This window comes from Haliotis asinina, chromosome 10, assembly GCF_037392515.1.
Source record: "Haliotis asinina isolate JCU_RB_2024 chromosome 10, JCU_Hal_asi_v2, whole genome shotgun sequence".
Lineage (NCBI taxonomy): Eukaryota > Metazoa > Mollusca > Gastropoda > Lepetellida > Haliotidae > Haliotis > Haliotis asinina.
Window position 1 is genome coordinate 54,339,507 of NC_090289.1, and position 13,066 is coordinate 54,352,572.

The 13,066-nt window shown below is 40.1% G+C and overlaps 1 protein-coding gene across 1 annotated transcript in view; it reads left to right on the forward strand.

Annotated features, from left to right (window-relative positions):
* LOC137298518 (unconventional myosin-Ib-like) overlaps nt 1-13,066 on the forward strand; it is a 76,527-nt gene that overhangs the window by 39,781 nt on the left and 23,680 nt on the right. The window contains exons 4-15 of the mRNA XM_067830812.1: nt 1,298-1,392; nt 3,188-3,292; nt 4,047-4,093; nt 4,790-4,853; nt 5,521-5,534; nt 7,867-7,951; nt 8,096-8,202; nt 8,937-9,084; nt 9,737-9,855; nt 11,731-11,817; nt 12,053-12,118; nt 12,412-12,516. Coding sequence (XP_067686913.1) covers nt 1,298-1,392; nt 3,188-3,292; nt 4,047-4,093; nt 4,790-4,853; nt 5,521-5,534; nt 7,867-7,951; nt 8,096-8,202; nt 8,937-9,084; nt 9,737-9,855; nt 11,731-11,817; nt 12,053-12,118; nt 12,412-12,516 — 1,042 coding nt within the window. The remainder of the gene's footprint in view (nt 1-1,297; nt 1,393-3,187; nt 3,293-4,046; nt 4,094-4,789; nt 4,854-5,520; nt 5,535-7,866; nt 7,952-8,095; nt 8,203-8,936; nt 9,085-9,736; nt 9,856-11,730; nt 11,818-12,052; nt 12,119-12,411; nt 12,517-13,066) is intronic.

Consider the following 13,066-nt stretch of genomic DNA (forward strand, 5'->3'; position numbering starts at 1 on the left):
GTATACAAGGATATATAACCCATCCATGTGTGCACACACCTGTACCATGTATACAAGGTTATATAACCCATCCATGTGTGCACTCACCAGTACCATGTATACAAGGATATACAAACCATTCATGTGTGCAGTCACTTGTACCATGTATACAAGGATATATAGACCATTCATGTGTGCACACACCTGTACCACGTATACAAGGTTATATAGCCCATCCATGTGTGCACTCACCAGTACTGTGTATACCAGGATATATAACCCATCCATGTGTGCACACACCTGTACCATGTATACAAGGATATATAACCCATCCATGTGTGCACCCACCTGTATCATGTATATTAGGATGTATAACCCATCCATGTGTGCACTCACCTGTACCATGTATACAAGGATATATAACCCATCCATGTGTGCACACACCTGTACCATGTATTCAAGGATATATAACCCATCCATGTGTGCACACACCTGTACAATATATACTAGGATATATATCCCATGCATGAGTGCACTCACCTCTATTATTTTCTACCCATAAAGGTCGGGGGTAGAATAGGCCTTCAACAACCCATCCTCGCCATGAAAGGTGACTATGTTTGTCTTAAGAGGCGACTAATGGGATTGGGTGGTCAGGCTTGCTGACTTGGTTGATACGTCATCAGTTCATCAGTGCAGATCAGTGCTCATGCTGTTGATCGCTGGATTGTCTGGGGAAGACTTTATTATTTACAGACCACCGCCATATAGCTGGAACATTGCGCAGCGTAAAACTAATCTCACTCACTCACCCACTCACTACTTGTGCTTTCAGAGTATATGCTGTTCTCATGAATAAAAGCTCATAGCAGCTTTAATATGTATAGTCCTCTGTGAACACAACAGTGTACATAGTGCTGTACCATGTATGTAAGGGTATATCGTTAGTTCCTGGGTCCATGGGTGAACTGAAGATCTGGATTAGAATTATTCTTCAGTTGCCCATGCTTGCCTTAAAGAGGTGATTAACGGAATCGAGCGGTCAGACTCACTGACTGGTTTGACACGTCATCTTGTCCAAATTGTGCAGATAGGTGCTCATGCTGTTGAACACTGGACTGTCAGGTTCAGATCTGATAACTTGCAGACTGCATCCATATTGCTGGAATATTGCAGAGTGCTTCATGAAACTAAACTCACTCACTACCATGAATAAGTGAGCAAATAGTTCTTTGTGGGCAAACAGATCTATCTTTGTGTGCAAACTGCAATGATTCCATCGTGGAAATCTTTCAAGGTCCATATTTTGTGTCCCCAGATATGCTATTGCTGATGATGCCTACCGATCGATGCGGGACAGAAACCTGGACCAGTGTATCATTATATCCGGGGAAAGTGGCTCCGGTAAAACTGGTGAGTAGACATTGTTGAGTGGATAGATAATGTACGATAGATAGATAGCATCTATTCATATGTCCAGGATATACATTCCTTTAAATTGCCACGATACTCTGGATGCATCTACGAATAATGCTATTGCCTTCCTTTGCTGGCTTTTTATCAAATCGTGTGTCTATGCTGAGAAGTTGATCGTACCAATCACAACTTACTTTCGCTTTTTATTATATTATCTAACTGATTAAAACTTGCCAAAACAATTCATGCAGAGGATCTCTGAACGAGGAAGGAGTTCTTGCATATATTTTTCTAAAGTTTTGGACCTGACAATTTATCTGTATGATTTTCCCCAAATCTGAGTCACACTGCAAACGAACCTTCATAACTGTGATCGCTATCATTGTTGACACTGGCAAGTTTGATTGTTAGAGTGATTTAACTGATTGGTTACTGTTAGGGTGTGGAGCCAGCAAAGGGAGGTAGTAAAATTATTGGGCTGAGCCATAGATACAATACCTTGCAGATGGATAGATAGACATTGTAGAGATACAGCTGGTGGGTAGATGTTGAATGGATAGACATTGTAGAGATACAGCTGGTGGGTAGATGTTGAATGGATAGACATTGTAGAGATACAACTGGTGGGTAGATGTTGAATGGATAGACATTGTAGAGATACAACTGGTGGGTAGATGTTGAATGGATAGACATTGTAGAGATACAACTGGTGGGTAGATGTTGAATGGATAGACATTGTAGAGATACAACTGGTGGGTAGATGTTGAATGGATAGACATTGTAGAGATACAACTGGTGGGTAGATGTTGAATGGATAGACATTGTAGAGATACAACTGGTGGGTAGATGTTGAATGGATAGACATTGTAGATACACAACTGGTGGGTAGGAGTTGAATGGATAGACATTGTAGAGATACAACTGGTGGGTAGATGTTGAATGGACAGACATTGTAGAGATACAACTGGTGGGTAGATGTTGAATGGATAGACATTGTAGAGATACAACTGGTGGGTAGATGTTGAATGGATAGACATTGTAGAGATATAACTGGTGGGTAGATGTTGAATGGATAGACATTGTAGAGATACAACTGGTGGGTAGATGTTGAATGGATAGACATTGTAGAGATACAACTGGTGGGTAGATGTTGAATGGATAGACATTGTAGAGATACAACTGGTGGGTAGGAGTTGAATGGATAGACATTGTAGAGATACAACTGGTGGGTAGATGTTGAATGGATAGACATTGTAGAGATACAACTGGTGGATAGATGTTGAATGGATAGACATTGTAGAGATACAACTGGTGGGTAGGAGTTGAATGGATAGACATTGTAGAGATATAACTGGTGGGTTGATGTTGAATGGATAGACATTGTAGAGATACAACTGGTGGGTAGATGTTGAATGGATAGACATTGTAGAGATACAACTGGTAGGTAGACGTTGAATGGATAGATATTGTTGAAGTTTAACTGGTGGGTAGATGTTGAGTGAATAGATATTGCGTAGCAATGAATGGATGGAATCTGTAGAGGAGCAACTGGTGGGTAGACATCATAGAAGGATGAATGGGTAGATAATGTAGAAGAATAAGTGGATAGACATTGTTACGGGACAACTGTCAGGTAAGAAAAACTAGTACATAAGCAGTTCCGCTGCACAGTTCTACTGATGCAGTCATTTAAATGACCGGATGATTACCCAGACTAGTACAGTGGATTGAAGTTATTATGAAATTTGTAATACAGTTGTGTAATATATTTATGTTGTATGCACTGTTGCAGAGGCCAGCAAGGTGATCATGCAGTATGTTGCGGAGGTGTCCGGGAAGGGACAAGACATCGACAGGGTCAAAGAACAGCTACTGCAGTCAAACCCAGTCCTTGAAGGTAAACAGAGGTGGCTTGAAGGAAAGCTGAGATTAACATGTTCAGTCCTTGCTTGTAGGCAGAGGGTAGGCTTGAAGGTGAAGAAAGAAAGATAGGCATGCCCAGTCCATGAGTGTAGGCAGAGGGTAGGCATAAAGGTGAAGAAAGATAGGCATGCCCTGTCCATGTGTGTAGGCAGAGGGTAGGCATAAAGGTGAAGAAGGATAGGCATGCCCAGTCCATGTGTGTAGGCAGAAGGTAGGCTTGAAGATGAAGAAAGATAGGCATGCTCTGTCCATGTGTGTAGGCAGAAGGTAGGCTTGAAGGTGATGAAAGACAGGCATGCCCAGTCCGTGAGTGTAGACAGAGGAAAGGCATAAAGGTGAAGAAAGATAGGCATGCTCAGTCCTTGAGTGTAGGCAGAGGAAAGCTAATCTCATCCTTGAAGTGATTCAAGTATAGCAGGCTGAAGGTTTGTCCAGTTGTTTATGGCCATAGCTGATATTTTCAGTTTTGAATATGTTGTTCTTGACAACGCCCATCAGTGAGATGAACAGCATAATTATCCTTAACAAACTGTTCATTTTCATGACCCCATGGGTGAGTGAGTGAGTTTATATTTACGCGGCGCTTGGCAATATTTGTGCTATACGGCAGCTTTTACTCCATTAATGCCTTGTTGAGATGAGTAGATGTATCTGCAACTATATAAACATTGTGTGTGATCTCAAGAGTAAAATTATTCTAAAATACATTTTCACCATTTGACTTTCAGCTTTCGGTAATGCTAAGACTACCAGGAACGACAACTCTTCCAGATTTGTAAGTACTGAGGAAGGGTTATGGTAAGATATTGCTTCAGTCCACTTGTATCAGTGCTAAGTCATCAAGTAGCCACTTGTCAAGGGAGGTAACTCACTGAGAGCCAATACAAACCTAAAGCATTCACCCTTGTCAACAATTTGGCACTGCAGACAAATTTGCATGGTCTGTAATCTGTTAGAGCTGCAGAGTTACTTGTGTCTTAGTTACAGGCAGCTAAGCAAGTGGTCTCCTCGAAAGATATACTGTCCATGCCAGAATATCATTAAAATCATTAATGTGTGTTTTGCTTCTGCTCATCTGTAATCTGCAGTTATTTCAGGGTATGAAACTCCAAAAACCTTCAGCCAGACCACAGGGCTGGTTAGATGTAAAACTTGCCAGCCCTGACCAAAATTTACCTGCCCTCAAAACTTCTGATTTTCTTATTTACTTAATTTTTATGAGTGAATTAATACTTATTTAATATCCTGAAATACGATATATATCTTCATATACATGTCTAAATTTTGATATTTTGAGAATCGGACAGTCCATGTTGAAAATAACCCATCTCAGGGGTTGGGCAGGCAGGTATATCCATCCTTGTTTATGTTGATGCAGCATTATGAACACCATAGACTCACTCACTCATCCTGTGAAATTGTGATTGCCGTGCCTCCCCCACCATGATTGATGTGTGTTTGTGTTGACCAGGGCAAGTACATGGACATAGAGTTCGACTTTAAGGGCGACCCCATCGGTGGAGTGATAACAAACTGTAAGTACATAAGCATGCAAATATATATTTAACTTGTTGTCAATGCAAAACATTTCTGGTTGCTATATCCATTTCCTTAGTTTCCCAACAACTTCCTGATTCAGTCTTAAGGTAGATATCAAAAGTAGGGAAATATAAATGAACAGAATGTGACTAGGACAGCTATAAATGAATTGTTCCATGGTTTCTATTCCAGTTAAAATGAAAACCAGCTTGTTGACGTGGTTCTTAGTGTGTCCTTGCGCCTAACAGATGTACATGACTACTCATAATATCTTTAACTGGTTTGTGTGTAGTCCATATTTAACTGTTGACATGGTTCTTAGTGTGTCCTTGTGCCTAACAGATGTACATGACTACTCATAATATCTTTAACTGGTTTGTGTGTAGTCCATATTTAACTGTTGACATGGTTCTTAGTGTGTCCTTGTGCCTAACAGATGTACATGACTACTCATAATATCTTTAACTGGTTTGTGTGTAGTCCATATTTAACTGTTGACATCCCTCTATTATGGAGATTGTTAGTATAGCTGTTGTATTGATGAGTGCAGCTTTGAACAACTAAACAGTAATGGTAGATGAAGTATTGCAAACTGGTCCACGTACTTGTCTGGCTAATGCAGTGTTGGTGTGTTCTTTGTTTCATCACCTCGGGACACAACAGACTTGCTTGAAAAGGTAAGTCTAATGTCACCAGAAATACACAATAGTAGGTTTCATCGCAGATACTTGTTAGATGTCTCATTAATGCACATCTTGTAGGTAGCACAAGGTCTTCCTCAATGGCTTGTTAATGCATTTGCAATGGTTTCACTACAGGTGTTTGTTAGATGTCTCAATAATGTGCATTTGGTACAACAGGTTACATAAGGTCTTTCTCAGTGTCCTGTTAAAGGGGCACTGATGCGGAGCAATTTCCGTGGACTGGTGTAAACGTTTGTTATTGTTTTTCTCCCGTGAGTACCCGGATGATATCCCAGAATTCGTGACTGGTTCGTGACCTCTGCTGTGCATTCCGTAAGCGCAACTGATAGTTTAATTATAGACAGATCAACTTAGGTGAAGTCATTTTTACTTCATTACAAATGTATTATGAAAACAAATGAAACACTTTGAAGGTTAATCATCTGCCAGTGGTAGAAATGGTAAAAAACTATTAGGACGGAAAAATAACGAAGCCAATGTACGTCTCTATATTTTGTCTCATAACCCTGATTAGTTTATTGTCATATTTGTATGATTCTGAAAATTAATAAAAGAACACACGACCTGCTTATACTCATAGTAAATTTCTAACATAACAGCAACATTTATACATTGTCAATGTGGATCCTATTTCACACACATACGCGATCTAGTGTGTGTTTTCTGTCATACAGATTCTGCTGAATGCTACAACAAATAAATTAAAACAAAATGCAAATAATGAATGTAAAACAGACTAATTTTATAGCAACAATGTCAGGCTACTACCTTGTTCAGGAATGCATCCATCAATATCCACGTAAAAGAAATTGTATTCCATTCATCTGCAGCTGGTAAATAATCCTGCTCTGTGTCGCGTGTCTTACAACTGTCTAGTTTGCGAAAAAGTAACACATCGTTTCACGTCTTTCGTTAGTGAAAACCAGATAAACCTCTCATTGGTCTCCCAAGATAGCACACCTGGCAACTAATTGTATGATGTCCACTATTCTAAGTAATTTAGTTAACCAATAATGAACAATCAATCAATGAGCGCAAGGGTGGTTAATTCTTTGAAGGGAGGATGTTGTTTTTGCACTCACTCTTTACGACAGGGTGTAGTCATCTACACACACTGCCTTTTGACAAATCCGCTAGGAGATAAAAGTAATTAATCAATCAGTGTGTTATCGGTTAATCCTTTGATCGATGTTTGTTTTTGCAACTCAGCTGATAAACCCTCTTGCATCACTTACATGCACATATTACATAACATACAATACATTTGCAATTACAGACCTTAATTTATAATGTTGAGTATTTACTCCAGACAGGAGAAATGCCACATGGGAACCTTTGTTGAGTAACCGAAGTGGTGTTACTAGTAATTATACCTGTTATAAATTCGTTAATTGACCATCCAGAGAAGGATGACAAATAACACGTGTAGGTTCAAACGCGAGTTACAGCAAGGAAGATGTAATCTCTGTGTCGCATGCAGCCTGAAAACACTTATGGGCCGAAACTGTTTTGCAGATACCAACGGAATTTCGTTACATAAGGAATACACACAGGCATTTGCTGTGTACTTGGGTAAATAGGTGAAATAAGGGGTTTTTACGTAAGAAAATTTTCAGATTTCTCTACCAAAGGCAAAGTCATCGTTTTTTGTTTACGAATTCAAATAAATCAACCGTGTGTTTTTATTATCATAAATAATAAACCATTGTAGCTACCATAGCTACCAAAATTGACGTATGATATTTGCTATCACAGCTGAACCAACACTCAAAACTACCTATATGTAAAGCTTTGCAATCTTCCATACTGAAACAAATGGCTTGCTACGTGCCTGTAGACATCATATTTTCATGTAACATGATTAAATATCGATGTGAAAAACACAGAAGTAGGATCAAATTGGATCAGTAACTATACCATCCAAGCATCCGAAAAGAACTACACTGCTGGGATATTTGGTTACGATCAGACAAGGAATACCATGGATATTTTTAAACAAATGGCATATGATGGGCATCCGGCCTCCTGACTGTTTAGGCGAAGAAATTGTGCTAATATGGACAGGAGCCCAGTTCCTTTGTCCGTCACGGTCGAAGGAGCGGGTGCTGACCAATTTGCGGTTTGGTTTCGTAATTAGACCGTTGGCGAGAAACATTATTCGCTCCGCATCAGTGCCCCTTTAATGCATTGCTTGTACAACTGATTTCACTACAGGTGCTTGCTCCATGTCCTTGCTTGAGCTGAATGATGCGTTCCCTTCCCTTATGAATTGCACTCTGTGTAACTGTTCCCATGATACTTTCAGTCTAGAGTGGCCGCCCAGGGTCCCGGGGAGCGCAGCTTCCACATCTTCTACCAGCTGCTGAGTGGAGCAGAACCAGCACTGCTTGGTAAAACATTCTCTCAAATCACAGTTCTTGATAACAACCTGGATAGCTTCAGACTATTTTACTTAGCTGTGTTTGTTGTTTATGGTAATGGCTATTGTCCATACAGTCTACATTCCCATATGACATGTATATTCTTCTTTTCAGAGAGTTTAAAGCTGACAAGTGACCACAACAGCTATCAGTTTCTCAACAAAAGTGGATGTATTAACGTCCCAGCAATAAATGACAGTGAGAACTTCCATTCAATCAGGGTATGTATCTTTAATCTTCATTCTATATAAAGAGAAGAACCTGATACTGTGTCTTAGGTCAATCCCTCAGGATCCCATGCTTGTGTTCACAGTAAATTCCAAAGAACCTAAAACTTGCTTGTGAGGTCCCTGGAACTGGTCATTGTGTCAGAGGCTTCAGTACCTTATGCTTTTGTTGAAGGTTATTCCTGGTTATTCATGCTTGTTTGCAAATCATGTCTTGGGAGTGTCATGCTTGTTAGCAAATCATGTCCTAGGAGTGTCATGCTTGTTAGCAAATCATGTCCTAGGAGTGTCATGCTTGTTAGCAAATCATGTCTTAGGAGTGTCATGCTTGTTAGGAGTGTCATGTTTGTGCTAAGATCTATCCAGAAACTCATGCTTTTGTCAAATTCTACCCTTGGCACCTGATGCTTGCATTAAAGTCTGCCCCCAGAATCTCATCTAGACTGTCATTAGGTTGCATTGTGCTGATTGTAGTGTGAAACAAAGTTGGTTGCATACTGCTTCCTCAAACCATTTACATAGTCAACCTCATTAATGCTTCACTGTGGTAAAAGAATAAGTGCTAGCACTTAAGAAATGTCATGTTAACTTTTAAACATGTTAGTATCATTTCCATGTTACATATTCATGTTCATGACAACAAGGACGACTTTTCAAGGTTCACTTTTCCAGTATTAGAACTGTTGCTGCTTTTGTTGAGACGTCACATTGACCGTTGCTGTTTACAGAATGGTATGGAGGTCATCGGCTTCCACCAGAAGGAAGTGATGGGTGTCCTGCAGTTGGTGGCCACCATCCTGAAGCTGGGAAACATCACCTTTCACCACAAGGGTAATGATGATGGCACCGATGGATGTGACATCGGCAGCACCCAAGGTTTGTAAATGTTGGTTGGGACGCAGTGTCTGACTGAGTGTCCAGTGAAGTGCTGGACCTGACACCATGTGCTTGACGGAGTGTCCAGTGGAAAACTGGACCTGACACCATGTCCTGGACTGAGTGTCCTGTGGACAGCTGGCCCCTTACTTTTGATACTTTCATAGCCTTAAGAATTCTTGACTTTGATCATAGCCAATGTGTTGAGAATCAGAAGTTCGAAGGGCTGCGAACATTTTAAGAATAGGCCTGCAGGACTTGACACAATGTCCTGGACTGAGCGTCCAGTGGAGAGGATGACTAATGGGATCAAGTCGCTGAATTGGTTGACACATGTCTTCGGTTCACAATTGCACAGACCGATGCTCATGTTGTTGATCACTGGATTGTCCTGTCCAGACTCGATTATTTACAGAGCACTGCCATATAGCTGGAATATTGCTGGGTGTGGCATAGAACTAAACTCACACACTCGCTCACTCCAGTGCAACATGAAAATCTGATCTCATGATTAAGACAGCATTAATATTTGGTTTCATGTATCATGAGTCAAATCATTCCAGAATCCTGGACATGTATATATATCTATCTCAGTGATAACAGGTATCCCAAAGTAAGATGGATGTACTGGTATATTCCTGTCCATTGACAGAGGTGTCTGAAGTCTGTGAACTGCTGGAGTGCTCTGTCCAGACCTTATCAGCAGCGTTGACTCAGCGTACAGTTGAAGTTCGTGGGGACAAAGTCAAAACTGATCTGAATTCAGGGGAGGTAATTATAATACCATTTATGTAACAGTGGGAAAGACTTGTTTGCAAAGTAGATCCAGACTTCATTGTCAATAACAGTATATTTCTTTAAAATATATTCTGTACCTAAACTGTTTAGTGTATCTAATTTTAACATCGTGTTCTATTTATCCCCCCGGCATGTAATGTCCGTCCGTCCGTCCGTCCGTCCGTCCGTCCGTCTGTAAACATTTTGTTTCCGGAGCATATCTCAGAAACCGTTCAATATTTTTTTATACCAAACTTGATAGATATAATGATCTCAACCTATAGTTGTGCCTTTTGCTATTTACAGAGTTTTGGCATTTATATTTTTTTTTTGTTTTTTCCATGGAACATTTTGGTGTTAGTCTAGTGGTGGGGCAGGCTTCGTTTCCGGAGCATAACTCAAAAACTGTTCAATATTGTTTTGCAAAACTTGGTAGATATATGTGACAGACCCCAAAGTGGTGCCTTTTGCTATGTACAGTTTTTTGTGATTTATTATTTTCTCAGTTTCCATGGAAATATTTCGGACTTAGTCTCAAAATGGAGGGATGTGCTTCGTTTCCGGAGCATAACTCAAAATCCATTCAATATTTTGTTGCAAAACTTGGTAGATATACCAAACAGAAGCTGGAATGGTGCCTTTTGCTAGTTAAGGTTTTTGTCATAATTTAGTTTCTCGGTTTCCATGAAAACGATTCAGACTTAGTCTCAAAAGTGAGAGGTGTGTTTCGTTTCCGGAGCAGAACTCAAAAACGTCTTAATATCTGTCAGTGTAACTTTGTGATATATGTGGCAGACCGCAAAGTGGTGACTTTTGGTATTTACAGGTTTTTGTGATTTATTACTTTTTCTGTTTTCATGGAAACGGTTCAGACTTAGTCTCAAAATGGAGGGATGTGCTTCGTTTCCGGAGCAGAACTCAAAAACCGTTCAATATTTTTCAGGAAAACTTGGTAGATATATCAATCGGAACCTAAAGTGGTGCCTTTTACTATTTCCAGGTTTTAGTGATTTATCATTTTCACAGTCTCCGTGGAAACGTTTTTGACTTACTCTCAAAAGTGAGAGGTGTTTTTCGTTTCCAGAGCAGAACTGAAAAACTTATTAATATCTGTCAGTAAAACTTGATAGATATGTGTGGCAGACCCCAAAGTGGTGTCTTTTCCTATTTCGTTTTTTTTTATGTATTATTTTCTCTGTTCCATGAACATGTTGCTGACTTTGTTTCCAGAGCACAGCTCGAAAACCATTTCATATCTTTCAAAAGATCTTGGCAGATATACGTGACAGATCTTGAAATGGTGACTTTTTCTGATTACAGATATATGGCATTTATACTTTTTTATGAATTCCATGGAAACAATTCAGACTTGGTCTAAAAACACAATAAGTAACTGTCCGATGAGTTGTCCTTTCAAATATGTGGGGGCAGGGGGGATATGTCAACTTCTGATGACTCTTGTTCAAAATAGTTTTCATAATCCATTTTTATATAAAATTCAGTGTTGAGAGAAAGAGACATGTTCCTATTTTTTTCAAATTTGAATCCAGTTATTTCCAAACTTTTAAGCTGTTTTGTCAGTCTGTATTTCTTTATTAAATGACATTGTCCATGCCAAACTGTCACAACTTAGTATTGTGATCCGTGTTATGTCAAGGATAAAGTGACTTTAAATGTATTGTATAATGAGATAATGGCCCACTGACAACCCTACTTCCTCTGCGTTGTCTCGTTGCGTTTACCCTGTGTACCATCTGATCAGGTTAGCATGGATGGAGGAGGGGATACTTGTCTATAATGGCAGATGGTAATCATATGATAACCTGAAGAGTCCTGAAGCACTGTGCTACTGTGGTGTTTGTGTTGCAGGCGTTCTATGCACGAGATGCCCTGTGCAAGGCTTTGTACAGTAGGATGTTTTCCTGGCTTGTGCAGAGGATCAATGACAGTATCAAGGTGAGGCACGCACCAAGCAGTATGCTTTTTCACTGAGGTTTTAAGGATATATATCTGGTTAGTGAACTGTTGCAGACCACGGGAGGAAATAATAAGGTAGCCATTATCAAACAGTGGATTTGAGAAAGTTGTCTTTGTGTTGTCCAGTGTGAAAGGAAAAGTAATAATGATGGTGCTCCTTGCTACAACTGGCAGTGCGTCTATTCTTTCAAACTGACTGATCTTTTGTGTACAGGTGAAGAAGAAAGTGAAGACCAAGGTGATGGGTGTGCTGGATATCTATGGGTTCGAGGTCTTCCAGGTGAGATGATAGTCTGATAGATGAGCATGATGGATAGTTATGCTTTCGGGGTGTTCCAAGGCACACAGTAGAATCTGTTTGGGGTATGGTTGTGTCATATCTACAGATTTAGACAGGAAGAATTTTCTAATGCTGATGAAATAGTTTAGTAAATTGTTTGAAAGTATTGAGAGATTATTTTAATAACATTAGTGTTGAATGTATTATTTTTTAGCAGACTACGATTGTGATGGCATCAAATTTTTCTGACCAAGAGTCATTTAGTACATAAAGCTGTGTCTGTCTGTTCACAGCACAACAGCTTTGAGCAGTTTATCATCAACTACTGCAATGAGAAACTGCAGCAGATCTTCATAGAGCTGACCCTCAAGGAGGAGCAGGAAGAGTACATCAAGGAGGTAGGGCTATCTCCCCTGTGAAGGCTTCCGGTCTCTCAGCCACATGGGTGGTTTCAGGGAATTAGTGTTGTGTGTAGGGGACTTGCAAGACACTGGGGTAAAGGGGGTGGATGGAGTGGAGTAACTGTAAGACATTTAACATTATCTAGCCTCATGTAAGAATGTTGAGTTTTGATTGGTCCACGTGACTCTGAGAAAATACCAGGTACATCCATCACGGTCCGCAAGCGGGAGTATGAAAGTCGTGTACTCCGGCTACGAAAGTCATATCACCCCACTACGCCACGGTGACGACGCGAAGGGAGAAAAGTGTGCATCGACAAGCCTTTTGTAACGTGCGGTGCATTGAGGTCAAACGATCAGCTGGTGTCAACATGGCAGCAAGTCGATTCGATGCGTGTTGTTTTGTTTTGATGTAGTGAAAATATTCAGCTAGATAAATGTGTTATCACATCGTGTCTCGGGAAATACATTTACCCAGGGAAAATTTTACCCTGTATTTCCCTCGACATGATGTGATAACTTATATTGTCCAATTGTATCACATTTG